This window comes from Caretta caretta, chromosome 6 (assembly GCF_965140235.1).
Source record: "Caretta caretta isolate rCarCar2 chromosome 6, rCarCar1.hap1, whole genome shotgun sequence".
NCBI lineage: Eukaryota > Metazoa > Chordata > Testudines > Cheloniidae > Caretta > Caretta caretta.
This window is the reverse complement of record NC_134211.1, coordinates 13939313-13961090: the sequence shown is the minus strand read 5'-3', so window position 1 is coordinate 13961090 and position 21778 is coordinate 13939313. Positions and strand designations below refer to the sequence as shown.

Here is a 21778-nt window from a genome sequence, read left to right as displayed (position 1 = left end):
GGGCCAAATCTAGCCCTGTTACCACCCAGCTCCATCAGTGACGTTACACCAGGGCTGCATTTGTCACACAAGTACGGAAATGCTGAGTATGGGACTGATCAAGAGAAAGAACCCAAGAGACTGGAGCTATTATTAAAAAACGAAGACTTAATTTGTCACTGCCTTGATTTTGTTTGTATTGTTTCCCTCTCAGCTGCTCTGTGGCCAACTGCAAGCTTCGCAAGAGACATTGGAGCTCTGGGGATTTCAGATGACTCAGATTGTCACCTTTGATCACAGCTACTTGCCAACAGCATTACTCTAAGCCGCAGGTTTCCTGTAAATGGGCTGAACGTCGAATCCAGTGTGCGGCCCTATCGGTTGCCAAGAAATTCATTTGTTTTCAGTGGCTTATAACTGCCAAATTTTAACCCTTCGGAATAAAATATTCCATACTTGTTCCCGGCCTCGCAAAGGGGGCGCATGGGGTTCATGCAGGGTCACATGCCCCCCCAATTTATTGCTTGCTTGTACTGAGCATGATCTATAACACTGCTGAAGCTGCCTGCCCTCACTCTGCTCCCCCCCACCCCGATTGGCAGGCACAGAAACTGATACCAAAGTGACCCTGAACATCTTCAGTGGCCAGAAATCCCTGTGCCTGGAAGCCGATCTCCACAACACGGTCGATCAAATCAAGAAGTGGATCATCCTGGAGGGGAAATTTGGTGGCCCTCTACTCCCCCCCCCCCCCAATTGGCAGGCACAGGTTGTCTCTGCAGCCTTGGTTTAAACTGGTTTGGAAACAGTTACCAGCCATTTTGGAGAACATGAGCTGAGACAATAAGTGGCTTTGTCGCTTGTAATCCAGTTTTCCAATTGTTTTTGTTTTTAAGCTCTCTAGCACCTTAGGGGTTTTGAGCAGGAACTAGAAATTTGGCAGCCGGTTAGACCTGGGGTCAAGCAGGTACCTTTTGTTGTCCCTCTGAAAAAATAACAACCCAGATTGGGGTGAATAATAAGCCACAGCACTAAACTCTGCCCTCTTGTGCACGTGCATTGTGATCCAGTCCTTTGTTACATGATCATGCGCTATTTTCTCAACAGGCCCCTGTCTCATTCAGTGCACAGGATGGAAGGTGAAAGAAGCAGGGCTGTGTAGGGATGAGGGCGTTCTCCGTAGGCCCCTTGCCTCATTTCCAGCTGAAGGTGGAAGGTGCATGGTGAATGAGGTGGAGGTGCACACAAAATGAAAGGATGGTTTTACAGTTAAGGCTCTGCACTGAGACCTAGAAAGCCTGTAGGGTTAGGAATTTTACATCTGGGTGGGAAATGGTTTTCGCATCCTGGGAACATTTTCAAGATTTCAAAAAAATCATCCCATCCCAAACTGGAACGAAGAGTCGATGTCTTGAAAATGTTTGTGAACTGAAAATCCAAAAAAGTGGTTTGGGTCAATGACAATTTGGGTCAATGAAACCCATGTTTAAGAAGGATGAATTCAAACTGGAACAGGTACAGAGAAGGGCTACTAGGATGATCCAAGGAATGGAAAACTTGTCTTAAAAAAGGTTTCAGAGTAACAGCCGTGTTAGTCTGTATTCGCAAAAAGAAAAGGAGTACTTGTGGCACCTTAGAGACTAACCAATTTATTTGAGCAAAAGCTTTCGTGAGCTACAGCTCACTTCATCGGCATCCGATGAAGTGAGCTATAGCTCACGAAAGCTTATGCTCAAATAAATTGGTTAGTCTCTAAGGTGCCACAAGTACTCCTTTTCTTTTTGTCTTATGAAAGGAGACTCAGGGAGCTTGGCTTGTTTAGCCTAACTAAAAGAAGGTTGAAGGGAGATATGATTGCTTTCTATAAATATATCAGAGGGATAAATACCAGAGAGGGAGAGGAATTATTTAAGCTCAGTACCAATGTGGACACAAGAACAAATGGATATAAACTGGCCACTAGCAAATTTAGACTAGAAATTAGACGAAGGTTTTTAACCATCAGAGGAGTGAAGTTTTGGAATAGCCTTCCAAGGGAAGCAGTGGGGGCAAAAGATCTATCTGGCTTTAAGATTAAACTCGATAAGTTTATGGAGGAGATGGTATGATGGCATAACATGGTTTTGGTAATTAAATATTCATGGTAAATAGGCCCAATGGCCTGTGATGGGCTATTAGATGGGGTGAGATCCGAGTTACCCAGGAAAGAATTTTCTGTCGTATCTGGCTGATGAATCTTGCCCATATGCTCAGGGTTTAGCTGATCGCCATATTTGGGATCAGTAAGGAATTTTCTTCCAGGGCAGATTGGAAGAGGCCCTGGAGGTTTTTCACCTTCCTCTGTAGCATGGGGCACGGGTCACTTGCTGGAGGATTCTCTGCTCCTTGAAGTCTTTAAACTAGGATTTGAGGACTTCAATAGCACAGATATAGGTGTGAGGTTTTTTTGTAGGAGTGGTGGGTGAAATTCTGTGGCCTACGCTGTGCAGGAGGTCGGACTAGATGATCATAATGGTCCCTTCTGACCAATATATCTATGAATCTATGAAAATGTTTTGTTTTGATAATTTCAAAACCATTTTTTCCATTTCAACACTTTAAATTTAAAATAAAAAGTCATTTCAACCCCCCAGAATTGGAACTTTTTGTTGCAAAAATGTCACACTGGGACATTTCCACTATTTCAAGGCTTTTTAATTTTTTTTTTTGACCAATGTTTTTTCAAAAGCACAAGATGTTTTCCCACAAAAAGTTTCCATTTTGACCAGTCAGCATTTATCTGTGGAAAAGTGTTTTGTTGGTGAGTCCCCAACTAGCTCGAAGCAATACCTTCATGCCTTGCATAGATGTTGTGAAGAGAAACATGCTAATGCTGGTAGAGCACTCAGCAGCCCTGGAGAAAATTCAAATTCTGCATTTAGTGCAGGGTTTGGCTGGTAGACATGAGGCCACATGTTAAATGGAGAAAGATAAACAGAAATCTTGACCAGCTGCTTCATTTAGTGAAAGTTGTCCATCTGGTGCACTGAAAGGGGCAGGGGTCCCATAAGAAAAAAGATGTGATCATGTAATCGAAGACTGTATCATATGCAGAGGGGGGGCAGAATTAATTCTGGCACTTCCCAATTTGGGAGTGCCCAATCTGACACCCTTAGTGTTCCTGTAATGCAGTTATATTCGGTATACAGTAAATATCATCCTTTCACCAGCAGCATAATTCTTGACAAGGCAAGAATCCTGCATCATCACAGACCAACATTTTGCTCCATTTTGTTTCTTCCCTAAATATTATTTCTTGTGTATAATTTAAAATAGAAATGCAGTGGTACCGTGGGCCCAGGTGATAACAGTGAGGGGGTGGTAGGTCAGGACTGAGATATGTAAGGGCGTTAGACTGTAATAGCAGCTGGGGTGGGTAGAGGTCACCCAACAGAACCATGTGGGGCCCAGGACAGGACAAGCCCAGAAAAGGTTAAGGAATTGAAAACCAGAACATGAATGGAAGAAAAGAAATCCAGCCCCTTTAAAACTCCTGTATTCATTGTCTGTGTCTTTTAATGCTCACACAGCTGCTCAGCTTCTAAAACTAAGCACAGTCACTGGTGCTAAGATCAGAACACAGATTAATTTAAGGATTTAAGATTAATTTAAGCAATTTCCATTAATTTCATCAACTGCTCTCTCCCATGTTGCCTTTAACACGCTGTGGTGGCTTATCCCCCAGGGCATTTTGTGGATGATGAACAGGGTAGCTGAGCTCTTCACTCCGTGCTGGCCCAGGGTCTTTAGGCCCTGCAGTTCCTGGTTCCCATACAGCAGCCTGATGGACTCTGAGTCACCAAACTTCCTCTCCTGCATGATCTGCTCCTTGATCTGATTGACCGTGTTACAGGGATTGACTTCCAGGCACAGGGATTTCTGGCCACGGACGACGTTCAGGGTCACGTTGGTGTCAGTTTCTGGGCCGATGATGAGGGTTTGAAGGTGGGTGGCCTTCTCCCAGGGAGCCTTCCAGACACTGGTGGGAGGATCCCGCAGCACTGCTGATCAGCCAGGCTTCTGATTGACCTAACATGACAGGTGAGGAACAGAAGAATCAGATTTCAGAGTAGCAGCCGTGTTAGTCTGTATCCACAAAAAGAAAAGGAGGACTTGTGGTACCTTAGAGACTAAGCAATTTAGAATCATAGAATCATAGAATATAAGGGTTGGAAGGGACCCCAGAAGGTCATCTAGTCCAACCCCCTGCTCGAAGCAGGACCAATTCCCAGTTAAATCATCCCAGCCAGGGCTTTGTCAAGCCTGACCTTAAAAACCTCTAAGGAAGGAGATTCTACCACCTCCCTAGGTAACGCATTCCAGTGTTTCACCACCCTCTTAGTGAAAAAGTTTTTCCTAATATCCAATCTAAACCTCCCCCACTGCAGCTTGAGACCATTACTCCTCGTTCTGTCATCTGATACCATTGAGAACAGTCTAGAGCCATCCTCTTTGGAACCCCCTTTCAGGTAGTTGAAAGCAGCTATCAAATCCCCCCTCATTCTTCTCTTCTGCAGGCTAAACAATCCCAGCTCCCTCAGCCTCTCCTCATAAGTCATGTGTTCCAGACCCCTAATCATTTTTGTTGCCCTTCGCTGGACTCTCTCCAATTTATCCACATCCTTCTTGAAGTGTGGGGCCCAAAACTGGACACAGTATTCCAGATGAGGCCTCACCAATGTCGAATAGAGGGGAACGATCACGTCCCTCGATCTGCTCGCTATGCCCCTACTTATACATCCCAAAATGCCATTGGCCTTCTTGGCAACAAGGGCACACTGCTGACTCATATCCAGCTTCTCATCCACTGTCACCCCTAGGTCCTTTTCCGCAGAACTGCTGCCTAGCCATTCGGTCCCTAGTCTGTAGCTGTGCATTGGGTTCTTCCGTCCTAAGTGCAGACCCTGCACTTATCCTTATTGAACCTCATCAGGTTTCTTTTGGCCCAATCCTCCAATTCGTCAAATTTATTTGAGCATAAGCTTTTGTGAGCTACAGCTCACTTCATCAATCAGAGACATTACAGACAGAAGAGGCCTATTAGGTTATTGTGCCCACTTACCCTACCCTTCATGTCCACACATGTCAGCTCCTGTACCCACCCTCTCTATCAAAACCAGCCAGTCTCATTTTATTTAGCACCCATAAGTGTGCTGTGGACTTCCCTGAAAATAGGAAAAGGCACAGACCCCGTCCCACTGAGCTCCTTTGTCCACACCGGGGATTTGCCCCCGTTCCAACTCTCGGTGTCTTTCCCTACTCTGTTTTCCTTTGGACTTCACCCTCACACCACACCTAACTCCAGCCCGGCTCTGCTGCTGCCGCCGTTAGCCAGATCAGCTCTCCTGTTCATTGCTTCAAAAACAGCACCCCGTGCCAGCTGGGTCACGTCACTGGCTCTCAGTTCTGCCATCCACTGAGTTCAAACTCCTGATGTCTGCCTTTCAGGACGTGTATCATACAGCTCTCACCTATGCTTTGAACTTGGTCTCCTCTCTCATGTCCCCCACCCTTGCTGCTGTATCAGCCTTAGCACCCTGTCCCTCTTCTCCTCTGACAGGCATCCCATGCCTCATGTCCCCAGGCACCTCCATCTGCTAGTTCTAATCCCCCCCTCAAAGTCCCATTTCTAGCCTAGCTGGTAGAAAAAAAAAAGGGGGAGGGGGGGATTTAATAGAGCCATCAAGATTGTGCCTCATGGAGTATTTGCCTGGCCTGATTCTGGTCCCTATGGACAGGAACTGCATCATGTTAGAATTGGCCCTGTTGACCTCCCCCAGCCTTAGCCTCTGACCTTCACTCAGTTCCTGGACACTTCCTTTGTGTGAGGAGCTTCGCAGAATTGGCTTCCTCCCCAAGGCCCATTGAGGTCTCTTGCTCTGTCCTCTCTAATCCATCCCTTCCATTCATTTGTTTAGTTCTCCCTGAATCCTCTTCAGGTTGTCAGCCCCTGCCTGAGGGAAGAAGTCCAGAACCGAACTCTGTATTCAACATACAGTCCATCAGTGCTGCCTTGGAACGAAAGGCCTAAACCCCTGAGGGTCTGTCTCCCCTGGACACTAACTCAGTTTGAGCCCGAGCCTCCCTTCCATCCACACACACAAATCAATCTGACGTGGGAAGCACATAGGACCCGAGCCCTAGGTTGGCTGTGAGTGGGGAGGGCCTCAGAGCCCAGGCTCCAGACTGAGCCTGAATGCCTACACAGCAATTTTTAACCCTACATCCCAAGCTCTGCAAGCCTGAGTCAACTGGCCCTGGCTCTGAGACTTGGTGGTGCAGGTTTTTTACTGCAGTGTAGGCTTCAGCCCTGCAATATGATGCCACTGTATATACAGTCTCAAAGGCTTATTCTTCCCAGTCCACTAAAGGGCAACTATTTCTGTATCAAGATCCATACCTCCTCAGGGAGGAGATGGGAAGGCAAGATTTGATTACAGCAGGTTGAGATTTGGTTGGCAATTTTTTGCAAAAAATGAACATCCTAAACTATTTTCAGTTCATTCAGAACCTTGCACTTTCCCCCTGTTTTTCTAACAAAAAAATAATTCACACTGAGAATTTTCATTTTGTTTTGAAAATTTTATGTAGAATATTTGTTTTTTTCTCCAGCCTTTCTCTGCCATTGCTTATTTTCTTCCACTGGGAATGTGTGAATTCTTTTAAAAGTGTGAAAACAGTGAGGGAAACAGCTTTCTCTCTTCACAAGTTTCCTGTGGAAGAAGGTCAGACGGAGAAAAAACATTTTCTCACACTTTCTCTCACTTCTCTATTAAGTGAGAGAAAACAGTGTGTTTTCTTTCATTTTCTCTTAACATAGTTACCCATTTCCCCCTCCCCCCCATGGTGAAAAAGGAGGAGAATATTTAAAAAAAATAGAGTGGGAATTTGGAAACTTCAACCCCCCCCCCCCAAATTGTCATTTCAATTAGTAGTAGAGAAATGAACAAATTTAATTTTTATAAAAACCCATTTCTCAACTAAAAAACCTTACTCAAGGGAATGCCAACTAGCCCCTGTCCCCCACAGTGTCAATAATGTCAATAGCGGACTCACTGGAATGTAGAGAAACATCTGAACTTGATTCTTATTTATATTAAGGCTACTGTGCTGTGGTCACACACTGGCAAAAGATTTTTTTCATTACAAATGAAATTGTTCCTTTTTAAGCTTCTTTTTGGTATCTCCCCACATCCAATCTCTATTGCAAAAAATGTTAGAGTTGACATCTCCTGGAAACTGGGATTTAAATGAGGGGGTTTAACACCAGCAGAGGGTTTGGCCTTACTTCTGCATCCCAGATTCACAAGCTCCACATTGCCTCTGGATGCAACAGACCTGAGGGAGACTGTTGCTGCGGTTGCTGCCTCTTGGCACGGTATGTGGAGGTCTCACCTTCTTTTTACTGACCTTCCTGAGTTTCATAGAATCATAGGACTGGAAGGGACCTTGAGAGGTCATCTAGTCCAGTCCCCTGCACTCATGGCAGGACCAGCACCATCTAAACCATCCCTGACAGGTGTTTGTCTAACCTGCTCTTAAAAATTTCCAATGATGGAGATTCCACAACCTCCCTAGGCAATTTATTCCAGTGCTTAACTACCCTGACTGTTAGGAAGTTTTTCCTAATGTTCAACCTAAATCTCCCTTGCTGCAATTTAAGCCCATTGCTTCTTGTCCTATCCTCAGAGGTTAAGAAAAACTTTTCTTCCTCTTCCTTGTAACATACTTGAAAACTGTTATGTCCCCCCTCAGTCTTCTCTTTTCCAGACTAAACAAACCCAATTTTTTCAATCTTCCCTCATAGATTATGTTTTCTAGACCAGTGGTTTTCAAACTTTTTTCCCACGGACCACTTGAAAATTGCGAGGGTCTTGGTGGACCATGCAATGATCTTTCCAAATGTTGTTTGTACCATTAGCTAACTATTGTAAAACACTTTGGATAAAAGCACCATATTAAAAAAAACTAAAATAAACTATCCCTCTTGCGTGCATATTATCTGCACACATAGCTCAGCTTTAAGATGCTAAACAAATCTATGAGTCATTGCAAATATTAACACAATATTTTCTGATACTGGAAAGGAGAGTAAAAGGTATTTATCCTACAAAACACCTAGCAGCACCCACACTGAACCTAATGCTGCTTGCTACTTAAGACTCAATGGGAGTACTCCTAGGCTTAGCCCTGGTCTACACTAGGACTTTAGGTCGAATTTAGCAGCATTAAATCGATGTAAACCTGCACCCGTCCACACGATGAAGCCCTTTATTTTGACTTAAAGGGCTCTTAAAATCAATTTCCTTACTCCACCCCTGACAAGTGGATTAGCGCTTAAATCGGCCTTGCCGGCTCAAATTTGGGGTACTGTGGACACAATTCGAAGGTATTGGCCTCCGGGAGCTATCCCAGAGTGCTCCACTGTGACCGCTCTGGACAGCACTCTCAACTCAGATGCACTGGCCAGGTAGACAGGAAAAGAACTGTGAACTTTTGAATCTCATTTCCTGTTTGGCCAGCGTGGCAAGCTGCAGGTGACCATGCAGAGCTCATCAGCAGAGGTGACCATGATGGAGTCCCAGAATCGCAAAAGAGCTCCAGCATGGACCGAACGGGAGGTACGGGATCTGATCGCTGTTTGGGGAGAGGAATCCGTGCTATCAGAACTCCGTTCCAGTTTTCGAAATGCCAAAACCTTTGTGAAAATCTCCCAGGGCATGAAGGACAGAGGCCATAACAGGGACCCGAAGCAATGCTGCGTGAAACTGAAGGAGCTGAGGCAAGCCTACCAGAAAAACAGAGAGGCGAATGGCCGCTCCGGGTCAGAGCCCCAAACATGCTGCTTCTATGATGAGCTGCATGCCATTTTAGGGGGTTCAGCCACCACTACCCCAGCCGTGTTGTTTGACTCCTTCAATGGAGATGGAGGCAATACGGAAGCAGGTTTTGGGGACGAAGAAGATGATGATGATGAGGTTGTAGATAGCTCACAGCAAGCAAGCGGAGAAACCGGTTTTCCCGACAGCCAGGAACTGTTTCTCACCCTGGACCTGGAGCCAGTACCCCCCGAACCCACCCAAGGCTGCCTCCTGGACCCAGCAGGCGGAGAAGGGACCTCCGGTGAGTGTACCTTTTAAAATACTATACATGGTTTAAAAGCAAGCATGTGAAAGGATTACTTTGCCCTGGCATTCGCAGTTCTCCTGGATGTACTCCCAAAGCCTTTGCAAAAGGTTTCTGGGGAGGGCAGCCTTATTGTGTCCTTCATGGTAGGACACTTTACCACTTCAGGCCAGTAACACGTACTCGGGAATCATTGTACAACAAAGCATTGCAGTGTATGTTTGCTGGCATTCAAACAACATCCGTTCTTTATCTCTCTGTGTTATCCTCAGGAGAGTGAGATATAATTCATGGTCACCTGGTTGAAATAGAGTGGTTTTCTTCAGGGGACACTCAGAGGAGCCCATTCCTGCTGGGCTGTTTGCCTGTGGCTAAACAGAAATGTTCCCCGCTGTTAGCCACAGGGAGGGGGGAAGGTTGAGGGGGTAGCCACGCAGTGGGGGGAGGCAAAATGCGACCTTGTAACGAAAGCACATGTGCTATGTATGTAATGTTAACAGCAAGGTTTACCCTGAAAGAGTGTAGCCACTGTTTTATAAAATGTGTCTTTTTAAATACCACTGTCCCTTTTTTTTTCTCCACCAGCTGCATGTGTTTCAATGATCACAGGATCTTCTCCTTCCCAGAGGCTAGTGAAGCTTAGAAAGAAAAAAAACCGCACTCGCGATGAAATGTTCTCCGAGCTCATGCTGTCCTCCCACACTGACAGAGAACAGACGAATGCGTGGAGGCAAATAATGTCAGAGTGCAGGAAAGCACAAAATGACCGGGAGGAGAGGTGGCGGGCTGAAGAGAGTAAGTGGCGGGCTGAAGACAGGGCTGAAGCTCAAATGTGGCGGCAGCGTGATGAGAGGAGGCAGGATTCAATGCTGAGGCTGCTGGAGGACCAAACCAGTATGCTCCAGTGTATGGTTGAGCTGCAGCAAAGGCAGCTGGAGCACAGACTGCCACTACAGCCCCTGTGTAACCAACCGCCCTCCTCCCCAAGTTCCATAGCCTTCACACCCAGATGCCCAAGAATGCGGAGGGGGGGCCTCCGGCCAACCAGCCACTCCACCACAGAGGATTGCCCCAAAAAAAGAAGGCTGTCATTCAATAAATTTTAAAGTTGTAAACTTTTAAAGTGCTGTGTGGCATTTTCCTTCCCTCCTCCACCACCCCTCCTGGGCTACCTTGGTAGTCATCCCCCTATTTGTGTGATGAATGAATAAAGAATGCATGAATGTGAAGCAACAATGACTTTATTGCCTCTGCAAGCGGTGATTGAAGGGAGGAGGGGAGAGTGGTTAGCTTACAGGCAAGTAGAGTGAACCAAGGGGCGGGGGGGTTCATCAAGGAGAAACAAACAGAACTTTCACACCGTAGCCTGGCCAGTCATGAAACTGGTTTTCAAAGCTTCTCTGATGCGTACCGCGCCCTCCTGTGCTCTTCTAACCGCCCTGGTGTCTGGCTGCGCATAACCAGCAGCCAGGCGATTTGCCTCAACCTCCCACCCCGCCATAAACGTCTCCCCCTTACTCTCACAGATATTGTGGAGCACACAGCAAGCAGTAATAACAGTGGGAATATTGGTTTCGCTGAGGTCTAAGCGAGTCAGTAAACTGCGCCAGCGCGCCTTTAAACGTCCAAATGCACATTCTACCACCATTCTGCACTTGCTCAGCCTGTAGTTGAACAGCTCCTGACTACTGTCCAGGCTGCCTGTGTACGGCTTCATGAGCCATGGCATTAAGGGGTAGGCTGGGTCCCCAAGGATACATATAGGCATTTCAACATCCCCAACAGTTATTTTCTGGTCTGGGAATAAAGTCCCTTCCTGCAGCTTTTGAAACAGACCAGAATTCCTGAAGATGCGAGCGTCATGTACCTTTCCCGGCCATCCCACGTTGATGTTGGTGAAATGTCCCTTGTGATCCACCAGAGCTTGCAGCACTATTGAAAAGTACCCCTTGCGGTTTATGTACTCGGCTTGGTGCTCCGGTACCAAGATAGGGATATGGGTTCCGACTATGGCTCCACCACAGTTAGGGAATCCCTTTGCAGCAAAGCCATCCACTATGACCTCACATTTCCCAAGGTCACTACGCTTGATATCAGCAGATCTTTGATTGTGTGGGCTACTTGCTTCACAGCAGCCCCAACAGTAGATTTGCCCTCTCCAAATTGATTCCCAACTGACCGGTAGCTGTCTGGCGTTGCAAGCTTCCACAGAGCTATCACCACTCGCTTCTCAACTGTGAGGGCTGCTCTCATCTTGGTATTCATGCGCCTCAGGGCAGGGGAAAGCAAGTCACAAAGTTCCATGAAAGTGCCCTTACGCATGCGAAAGTTTCGCAGCCACTGGGAATCGTCCCAGACCTGCAACACTATGCGGTCCCACCAGTCTGTGCTTGTTTCCCAAGCCCAGAATTGGCGTTCCACAGCATGAACCTGCCCCAATAGCACCATGATGCATGCATTGGCAGGGCCCATGCTTTCAGAGAAATCTGTGTCCATGTCCTGATCACTCACGTGACCGCGCTGACGTCGCCTCCTCGCCCGGTATCGCTTTGCCAGGTTCTGGTGCTGCATATACTGCTGGATAATGCGTGTGGTGTTTAATGTGCTCCTAATTGCCAAAGTGAGCTGAGCGGCCTCCATGCTTGCCTTGGTATGGCGTCCGCACAGAAAAAAGGCGCGGAACGATTGTCTGCCGTTGCTCTGACGGAGGGAGGGGCGACTGACGACGCGGCTTACAGGGTTGGCTTCAGGGAGCTAAAATCAACAAAGGGGGTGTCTTTACATCAAGGAGTATTTCAGGCAGGACTTCACGGAGGGTTCCAATAAGAAATGGTGCACCTAAGTTATTGTTCTTATTGGAACAAGGAGGTTAGCCTGGCCTCTGATTGATACATGGCTAGATTTACCTTGCTGCACCTTCTCTGTGAGTGACTGCAGTGTGACCTAGAGGAATGAGTTCCCTAGACAGGGGAGGAGGCAAATGAGTACAAAACAAATCTGGTCTATTTCTTGTTTTGATCCACTCCATCTGTCTTTTACATCTTTGGCTGGCAGCAGATGGTGCAGAAGGACTGCATGCCATCCACATCTCATAGCTGCTCGGCAGAAGATGGTACAGTATGACTGCTAGCCATCCTCATCTCTTGCCTGCCCGGCAGAAGATGGTACAGTACGACTGCTAGCAATCCGTATCGCCTGCCTGCTCACCATAAGACGGTTCAATAGGACTGACTGCAGGACTAAAGAGAATGATCTGGTCAAGTCACTCCAAATTTAGTCCCTGCGCCCATGTCTGCCCACGCGCTCCCAGCCGACGTGGCCAGGAGCACCTCGGACACAACGAGGACGGCTACCAGTCATATTGCACCGTCTGCTGCCAAAAGGCAATGGGTTGCTGCTACTGTGTAGCAATGCCGTACCATGTCTGCCAGCACCCAGGAGACATAGGGTGACGGTTACCTGAGCGAGCTCCATGCTTGCCGTGGTATGGCGTCTGCACAGGTAACTCAGGAAAAAAGGCGCGAAACGATTGTCTGCCCTTGCTTTCACGGAGGGAGGGAGGGAACGGGGGCCTGACAATATGTACCCAGAACCACCCGCGACAATGTTTTAGCCCCATCAGAGTGCTCCATTGTGACTGCTCTGGACAGCACTCTCAGATGCTTGTTTGCTGTTGCTCTGACGCAGGGAGGGGCGACTGAGGACATGGCTTACAGGGTTGGCTTCAGGGAGCTAAAATCAACAAAGGGGGTGGCTTTACATCAAGGAGTATTTCCGGCAGGACTTCACGGAGGGTTCCAATAAGAAATGGTGCACCTAAGTTATTGTTCTTATTGGAACAAGGAGGTTAGCCTGGCCTCTGATTGATACATAGCTAGATTTACCTCGCTGCACCTTCTCTGTGAGTGACTGCAGTGTGACCTAGAAGAATGAGTCCCCTAGACGGGGGAGGGGGGAAGCAAATGAATACAGAACAAATCTGGTCTATTTCTTGTTTTGATCCACTCCATCTATCTTTTACATCTTTGGCTGGCAGCAGACGGTGCAGAAGGACTGCATGCCATCCACATCTCATGGCTGCTCGGCAGAAGATGGTACAGTACGACTGCTAGCCATCCTCATCTCTTGCCTGCCCGGCAGAAGATGGTACAGTACGACTGCTAGCAATCCGTATCGCCTGCCTGCTCACCATAAGACCGTTCAATAGGACTGACTGCAGGACTAAAGAGAATGACCTGGTCAAGTCACTCCAAATTTAGTCCCTGCGCCCATGTCTGCCCAGGCGCTCCCAGCCGACGTGGCCAGGAGCACCTCAGACATGACAATGACGGCTACCAGTCATACTGTACCGTCTGCTGCCACAAGGCAAGGGGTTGCTGCTACTGTGTAGCAATGCCGTACCGCGTCTGCCAGCACCCAGGAGACATAGGGTGACGGTTACCTGAGCAGGCTCCATGCTTGCCGTGGTATGGCGTCTGCACAGGTAACTCAGGAAAAAAGGCGCAAAACGATTGTCTGCCCTTGCTTTCACGGAGGGAGGGAGGGAACGGGGGCCTGACGATATGTACCCAGAACCACCCGCGACAATGTTTTAGCCCCATCAGGCATTGGGATCTCAACCCAGAATTCCAATGGGCAGCGGAGACTGCGGGAACTGTGGGATAGCTATCCACAGTGCAATGCTCCGGAAGTCGACTCTAGCCTCGGTACTGTGGAAGCACTCCGCCGAGTTAATGCACTTAATGCACTTAGAGCATTTTCTGTGGGGACACACACACTCGAATATATAAAACCGATTTCTAAAAAAACAACTTCTATAAATTCAACCTTATTCCATAGTGTAGACATACCCTTAGAGGGACCTATCCACGGACCACCTGAATGGAGCTCGCAAACCCTGGTGGTCCACAGACCACAGTTTGAGAACCTCTGTTCTAGACCTCTAATCATTTTTGTTGATCTTCTCTGGACTCTCTCCAATTGTCCACATCCTTCCTGAAATATGACACCTAGAACTGGATACAGTACTCCAGTTGAGGCCTAATCAGCGCATAGTAGAGCAGAAGAATTACTTTTCTTGTCTTGCTCCTGCTAATACATCCCAGAATGATGTTTGCTTTTTTTGCAACAGCATTACACTGTTGACTCATTTAACTTATGGTCTACTATGACCCCCAGATCCCTTTGCGCAGTACTCCTTCCTAGGCAGTCATTTCCCATTTTGTATGTGTGCAACTGATTGTTCCTTCCCAAGTGGAGTACTTTGCATTTGTCCTTATTGAATTTCATCCTGTTTACCTCAGACCATTTCTCCAGTTTGTCCAGATCATTTTGAATTTTAATCCTATCCTCCAAAGCACTTGCAACCCCTCCCAGCTTGGTATCATCCGCAAACTTTACAAGTGTACTCTCTATGCCATTATCTAAATCAGTGATGAATGTATTGAACAGAACTGGACCTAGAACTTATCCCTGCGAGACCCCACTCATTATGCCCTCCCAGCATGACTGTGAACCAGTAACTACTCTCTGGGAACGGTTTTCCAACCAGTTTTGCACCCACCCTATAGTAGCTCCATCTAGGTTGAATTTCCCATTTGTTCTCAGTCAGCTGTGTCTCGGACCCTCACCTCCAAATGAGTCTATCAGCCCTTCCTTTTTAGGGTTTTCAGTTTCCTGGCTGTTTTCTTGCTAACCCAGGCCTTTCTGCCTCCTTTTCCTTCTCTGTGCTCTCCCCTTTATAGCAGGCCTGGTTTCCTCTATTAATTGCAGCGGTGGGAGCTTGTCTCCATGACTGGCAGTTCTGGAGGTGTGATCAAGATTCCTGCTTGTAAATAGGAAAGACTCTCCTCTCTGTCTATGCTCAGTATGGGGTCTGTAAACCCCAGGACAATTGCTCAGAGCCACACTGAGAAATGTTGGACGTGGGCTCATCGGAACAGAAAGAAAGAGTTCTGGCTTCAGACCTGCAGGGCAGGGGCTGGCAGCCCTTAGTTACTATTTGTTATTTGCACTGTTGTACTGCTTACAAACAACAGTCAGGATCAGGACCCCCCGATGCTAGACGCAGAACAAAAAGATTAATGTAAGCCCAAGTCTGAGTTCACAGTTAGTCCACAGGAGAGTGATGCAAATTCATGGGTCCATTTACATTGGCAACGTGAGTCTATTGGTGTGGAAAGGGGGCATTTGATATCTCTAAATCAGCCAATCCGTGGTCCCTTCTGAAGTTGTCAGCATTGTCAAGGGGAGCATTTCAGACCTGATGTGGAAACAAGTTAGTCTTTCCCCGCTATTTGGTTGCACAGGATGCTGGCACCAGAGATTGTCTTCAGAGAGAGAGAATGAAGCGAGGGAGAGAAATAGAGAGGGAGGCCAAGAAAGAAATGGGGGAAGTGGAGGGGAGAGGCTGGGAGAGTGAGAGAGGAACAATGAAGAGAAAGAAAGATGGCTGGGAGGTGGGTTGTGGTGGTGGCAAGTTTGCAAGAGAGAAAATTAAAATAACATATTTTCGCTGTCTGTCCTGGTTAGCTGGCAGATCCTACCCCTCACCCGCTTACCTAGGGTAGGCTTTGCACTTCCATGGTTATCCCAGCTTTGCAGCCTGTCTGGGAGGCTCCGATCTGTCTCTTCTTAGCCCTGTCATAAATATAAAGGGAAGGGTAAACACCTTTAAATCCCTCCTGGCCAGAGGAAAAACCCTTTCACCTGTAAAGGGTTAAGAAGCTAAGACAACCTCGCTGGCACCTGACCAAAATGACCAATGAGGAGACAAGATACTTGCAAAGCTGGAGGGTGGGGGGAACAAAGGGTCTCTCTGTCTGTGTTGTCTTTTGCCGGGACCAGAGCAGGAATGCAGGTCAGAACTCCTGTAAAGGGTTAATAAGCAATCTAGTTAGATATGCATTAGATTCTGTTTTGTTTAAATGGCTGATAAAATAAGTTGTGCTGAATGGAATGTATATTCCTGTTTTTGTGTTTTTTGTAACTTAAGGTTTAGCCTAGAGGGATTCTCTATGTTTTGAATCTGATTACTCTGTAAGGTATTTACCATCCTGATTTTACAGAGGTGATTCTTTTACTTTTTTTTTAATTAAATTTCTTCTTTTAAGAACCTGATTGCTTTTTCCTTGTTCTTAAGATCCAAGGGTTTGGATCTGTGTTCACCTATGCAAATTGGTGAGGATTTTTATCAAGCCTTCCCCAGGAAAGGGGGTGTAGGGCTTGGGGGGATTTGGGGGGAAAAGACGTTTCCAAGTGGGCTCTTTTCCTGTTATATTTGTTAGACGCTTGGTGGTGGCAGCAATAAAGTCCAGGGACAAAAGGTAAAATAGTTTGTACCTTGGGAAAGTTTTAACCTAAGCTGGTAAAAATAAGTTTAGGGGTTTTTTCATGCAGGTCCCCACATCTGTACCCTAGAGTTCAGAGTGGGGAAGAAACCTTGACAAGCCCCTAGGCTGTTATCTGGGGTTCTTTATACTCTCCCCCAAACTGAAAGCAAAAGATACACTGAAGGCCACAAGGTCACGGCACTGTACAGCTGTCATGTCCAAAAACACCTGGCAGCATTCCCAGCTGAAAGACTAGGGCGAGAAGGGGACAGGAAAGGCAGCAGAGTGAGGTAGATTGAGCCCTCTACCCTGGCCAAGCTAAAACCTAGCTAGTGGGCCCAAGCCAAAGACCCAGATCTCAGTACCCCTGAATGTGGAGGGTGATTGAGATCTGAACCCAGGTCTGGAGCTGAATTTCATCAATGGCCCCATCTTCATAATGAGCTGGAGCAAACTGCAGGGAGGTTGCATTCTCCTACTTCAGGCTACTGCAGGTGAAACTGCTCAGATCCCACTGCTTGAGAACTGGGCCTGGGGGGGTTTCAAAATCTGGTTGGGAGTCCAGCCCAGTGTTTTGGAGCCCATTTCGGAGCATTGCTCCGTATCTGGCCTGGAGCTTTTCACTGTCCACGAACCCACCTCTCAGTGCTCAGCCAATCCAGGGCTCATTGGCTAGTGTTTGTAAAGTGCAGTGAAGACACAGGGCCAAATCTAGCCCTGTTACCACCCAGCTCCATCAGTGACGTTACACCAGGGCTGCATTCGGCACACAGGTGCTGCCATGCAGAGTATGGCACTGATCAAGCGAAAGAACCCCAGAGACCTGAGCTCTCATTTGAAAGCCAAAGCTAACTTGTCACTGCCTTGACTGCTTGTATTGTTTCCCTCTCAGCTGCTCTGTGGCCAACTGCAGGTCATCACAAGAGACACGGAGCTCTGAGCATTTCAGATGACTCAGATTGTCACCTTTGATCACAGGTAATTGCCAAGAGCATTACTCTAAGCCACGGGTTTCCCGTAAATGGGCTGAAAGTCTAATCTAGTGTGCGGCCCTATAGGTTTCCTAGCACATTTGTTTTCTGTGGCTTATAACTTTGCCCAATTTTAACCCTTTGGGATAAAATATTTCATGCTTGTTCCTGGCCTCGCAGAGGGACTGCATGGTGGTGGGGGGGCATGCAGGGTCACATGCCCCCCCCCATTTTGCTACTTGGCTTGTACTGAGCATGTGCTATTACACTGCTGAAGCTGGCTGCCCTCTGTCCCCCGCCCCGCCCCCCACTATCGGCAGGCATTGGTGGTCTCTGCTACCTCAGGCTAAACTGGTTTGGAAACATTTACCAGCCATTTTGGAGAACAAGAGCTGAGACAATAAGTGGCTTTGTCGCTTGTAATCAAGTTTTCCAATTGTTTTTTACAAGCTCTAGCACAGGGGTAATCAAACTGGGGGCTGGGACCTCTCACAGGGTCATGAGGTAATTACATGGGGGGGAGGGGGTCACGAGCTGCCAGCCTCCACCCCAAACCCTGCTTTGCCTCCAGCATTTATAATAGTGTTAAATATATAAAAAAGTGTTTTTAATTTATAAGGGGGGGGGTCACACTCAGAGGTTTGCTGTGTGAAGGGGGTCACCAGTACAAAAGTTTGAGAATCACTGCTCTAGCACCTTAGGGGTTTTGAGCAGGAATGAGAAATTTGGCAGCCGGTTAGCCCTGAGGTCAAGCAGGTACCTTTTGTTGTCCCTCTGTTGTCCCGCTGGAGGGGAGGGATAGGATACAGAAAGACCTAGACAAATTGGAGGATTGGGCCAAAAGAAATCTGATGAGGTTCAATAAGGATAAGTGCAGGGTCCTGCACTTAGGACGGAAGAACCCAATGCACCGCTACAGACTAGGGACCGAATGGCTAGGCAGCAGTTCTGCGGAAAAGGACCTAGGGGTGACAGTGGACGAGAAGCTGGATATGAGTCAGCAGTGTGCCCTTGTTGCCAAGAAGGCCAATGGCATTTTGGGATGTATAGGTAGGGGCATAGCGAGCAGATCGAGGGACGTGATCGTTCCCCTCTATTTGACATTGGTGAGGCCTCATCTGGAGTACTGTGTCCAGTTTTGGGCCCCACACTTCAAGAAGGATGTGGATAAATTGGAGAGAGTCCAGTGAAGGGCAACAAAAATGATTAGGGGACTGGAACACATGAGTTATGAGGAGAGGCTGAGGGAGCTGGGATTGTTTAGCCTGCAGAAGAGAAGAATGAGGGGGGATTTGATAGCTGCTTTCAACTACCTGAAAGGGGGTTCCAAAGAGGATGGCTCTAGACTGTTCTCAATGGTATCAGATGACAGAACGAGGAGTAATGGTCTCAAGTTGCAGTGGGGGAGGTTTAGATTGGATATTAGGAAAAACTTTTTCACTAAGAGGGTGGTGAAACACTGGAATGCGTTACCTAGGGAGGTGGTAGAATCTCCTTCCTTAGAGGTTTTTAAGGTCAGGCTTGACAAAGCCCTGGCTGGGATGATTTAACTGGGAATTGGTCCTGCTTTGAGCAGGGGGTTGGACTAGATGACCTTCTGGGGTCCCTTCCAACCCTGATATTCTATGATTCTATGATTCTATGAAAAAAAAAAAACAACCCAGATTAGGGTGAGTAATAAGCCACAGCACTAAATTCTGCCCTCTTGTGCACGTGCGTCGTGATCCAGTCCTTTGTTACATGATCATGCGCTATTTTCTCAACAGGCCCCTGTCTCATTCAGTGCACAGGATGGAAGGTGAAAGAAGCAGGGCTGTGTAGGGATGAGGGCGTTCTCCGTAGGCCCCTTACCTCATTTCCAGCTGAAGGTGGAAGGTGCATGGTGAATGAGGTGGAGGTGCACACAAAATGAAAGGATGGTTTTACGGTTAAGGCTCTGCACTAAGACCTAGAAAGCCTGCAGGGTTAGGAATTTTACATCTGGGTGGGAAATGGTTTTCGCATCCTGGGAACATTTTCAAGATTTCGAAAAAATGGTCCCATCCTGAACTGGGATGAAAAGTCGACGTCTTGAAAATGTTTGTGAACTGAAAATCCCAAATTGGGTCAATTAAAGTGTTTTGTTTTGATCATTTCAACAACATTTTCTTCCATTTCAACCCTTTAAAATAAAAAAAAAGACAAATTTTGAAATGAAAGACATTTCAACCACCCAGAATTGGAACTTTTTGTTGCAAAAATGTCACAACAGGACATTTTCACTATTTCAGGGCTTTTTTTTTTTTAAAAAATGTCCAATGTTTTTTCAAAAGCACAAAATGTTTTCCCACAAAGTTTCCATTTCGACCAGTCAGCATTTATCCATGGAAAAATGTTTTGTTGGTGAGTTCCCGACCGGCTCTAAACTATATCTCCCTGCTTCGCATAGGTGTTGTGAAGAGAAACCCATGAATGCTGGTGGAGGAAATTCAGAATTCTGCATTTAGCGCAGGGTTTGGCTGGTAGACATGAGGCCACATGCTAAACGGGGCAAGATAAACAGAAATCTCAATCAGCTGCTTCATTCAGTGAGTGTTGTCCACCTGGTGCACTGAATGAGGCAGGGGTTCCACAGGAAAAAATATGTGATCATGTAATCAAAGTCTGTATCATATGCAGAGTGAGGCAGAATTAAATTCTGGCACTTCCCAATTTGGGAGTGCCCAATCTGACACCTTTACTGTTCCTTTAATACAGTTCTATTCGGTATACAATAAATATGACCCTTTCACCAGCAGCGTCATTCTTGGCAAGAAATGGTGAGAATTCTGCATCATCACAGACCAGCCTTTTGCTCCTCTTTGTTTCTTTCCTAAATATAAGTGCTTATGTATAATTTAAAATAGAAATTCAGTGGCGCAGTGGGCCCCGGGTGATAACAGTGAGGGGGGTGGCAGATCAGGACTGAGGTCCAATGGCAGAATTATATAGGGGCGTAAGACTGTAATAGCAGCAGGGGTGGGTAGAGGTCAGTCAACAGAACCATGTGGGGCCCAGGACTGGACAAGCCCAGAAATGGTTAGCGTGAGACCTGAGATTAGAACGCCAGGAGTTGTGACTCCTTGTGCTGCGCTCAGGTCACATTGCTGGTTGTTAGGATATAGATATTCAAGCCTGTCTGCAAAGGCCTATACTTTAAGAATGTAGGTGTATTCTTATCACTTAGCTAGTTATAGAGGTACAAAAGAAAGAATCAAGATCACAGGCTGTCTGTTTACGGGCCTTCTCTTACAGTGACAGTCTGAGGCCCTATTCTTAGGCTAAGGCCTTTGGCTAAACAGCCAAGGGAGCCATAAGCTAGGATGGTCACATCCTCACATTCCAAACTGAAATAAGGTGCTATTGGGCTGTTAGAAAGGTGATCTGATCTATCACCTCCAGAGAAAGGGAAGAGCCTAGAGGATGTAAAAGGAAGTTTAGTTTGATCGTTTTCTATTCGGTAAGAAATCACTTATCAATAGACACAGCTGGGAAACCTTTATGTCTTTATAGATGTAGTTGTGAAATCCTCACTTCTGTATTGTTTTGTCATTATAGTTCCCACTTTGCTATTGTTTATTTGCATGGTCTCTGTCTGGTTCTGTGATTGTTTCTGTCTGCTGTATTTTGTGGGGTGTAAACTAATTAAGGTGGTGGGATATAATTGGTTAAATAATCATGTTACAATATGTTAGGATTGGTTAGTTAAATTTCAGTAAAATGATTGGTTATGGTATAGCTAAGCTGAACTCAAGTTTTACTATATAGTCTGCAGTCAATCAGGAAGTAAGGGGGGTAATGGGAATGAGGAATGGGGGTGGGGAAATTGGAATCATGTTTTGCTAAGGGAGGGAATGGGAAGAGGGACACAGGTAAGGCTCTGTGGTGTCAGACCTGGGAAGGGGGACATTAAGGAAGGAAACTGGAATTATGCTTGCTGGAAGTTCACCCCGATAAACATCTAATTGTTTGCACCTTTGGACTTTGGGTATTGTTACTCTCTGTTCATGCACGAAGGACCAGGGAAGTAAGCGGGTGAAGGAATAAGCCCTCTAACACTGGTCTTTCAACCAACAGCTGAAAAGCCACTCCGAGGGGTAGGGACAAGGAACTGAAAGCCAGAATATGAATGGAAAAAAAGAAATCCAGCCCCTTGAAGAACCTTTTATTCATTGTCTTTTAATGCTCAGGACTAACACAGCTGCTCAAGTTCTAAAACTAAGCACAATCATTGGAATTAAGGTCAGAAAACAGAGATTAATTTAAGGAAACAAGTTATTTGCATTAATTTAATCAACTGCTCTCTACAACGTT

At 46.7% G+C, this 21778-nt stretch overlaps 1 protein-coding gene and 1 long non-coding RNA gene across 2 annotated transcripts; one reads left to right on the top strand and one right to left on the bottom strand.

Moving 5' to 3' along the window:
• Window positions 1-3516: 3516 nt before the first annotated feature.
• On the bottom strand, window positions 3517-17424 carry LOC142072314 (uncharacterized). Its single transcript, XR_012668711.1, has 3 exons — window positions 17339-17424; window positions 15705-15783; window positions 3517-4047 (listed from the first exon to the last, which is right to left on the bottom strand). It is a non-coding gene; the product is annotated as an uncharacterized LOC142072314 (long non-coding RNA).
• On the top strand, window positions 8456-10267 carry LOC125639051 (uncharacterized). Its single transcript, XM_048855487.2, has 2 exons — window positions 8456-9141; window positions 9730-10267. Exons 1-2 carry the CDS (start codon window positions 8562-8564, stop codon window positions 10248-10250), a joined length of 1101 nt encoding a protein of 366 aa, XP_048711444.2. The 5' UTR covers window positions 8456-8561; the 3' UTR covers window positions 10251-10267.
• Window positions 17425-21778: the final 4354 nt, after the last annotated feature.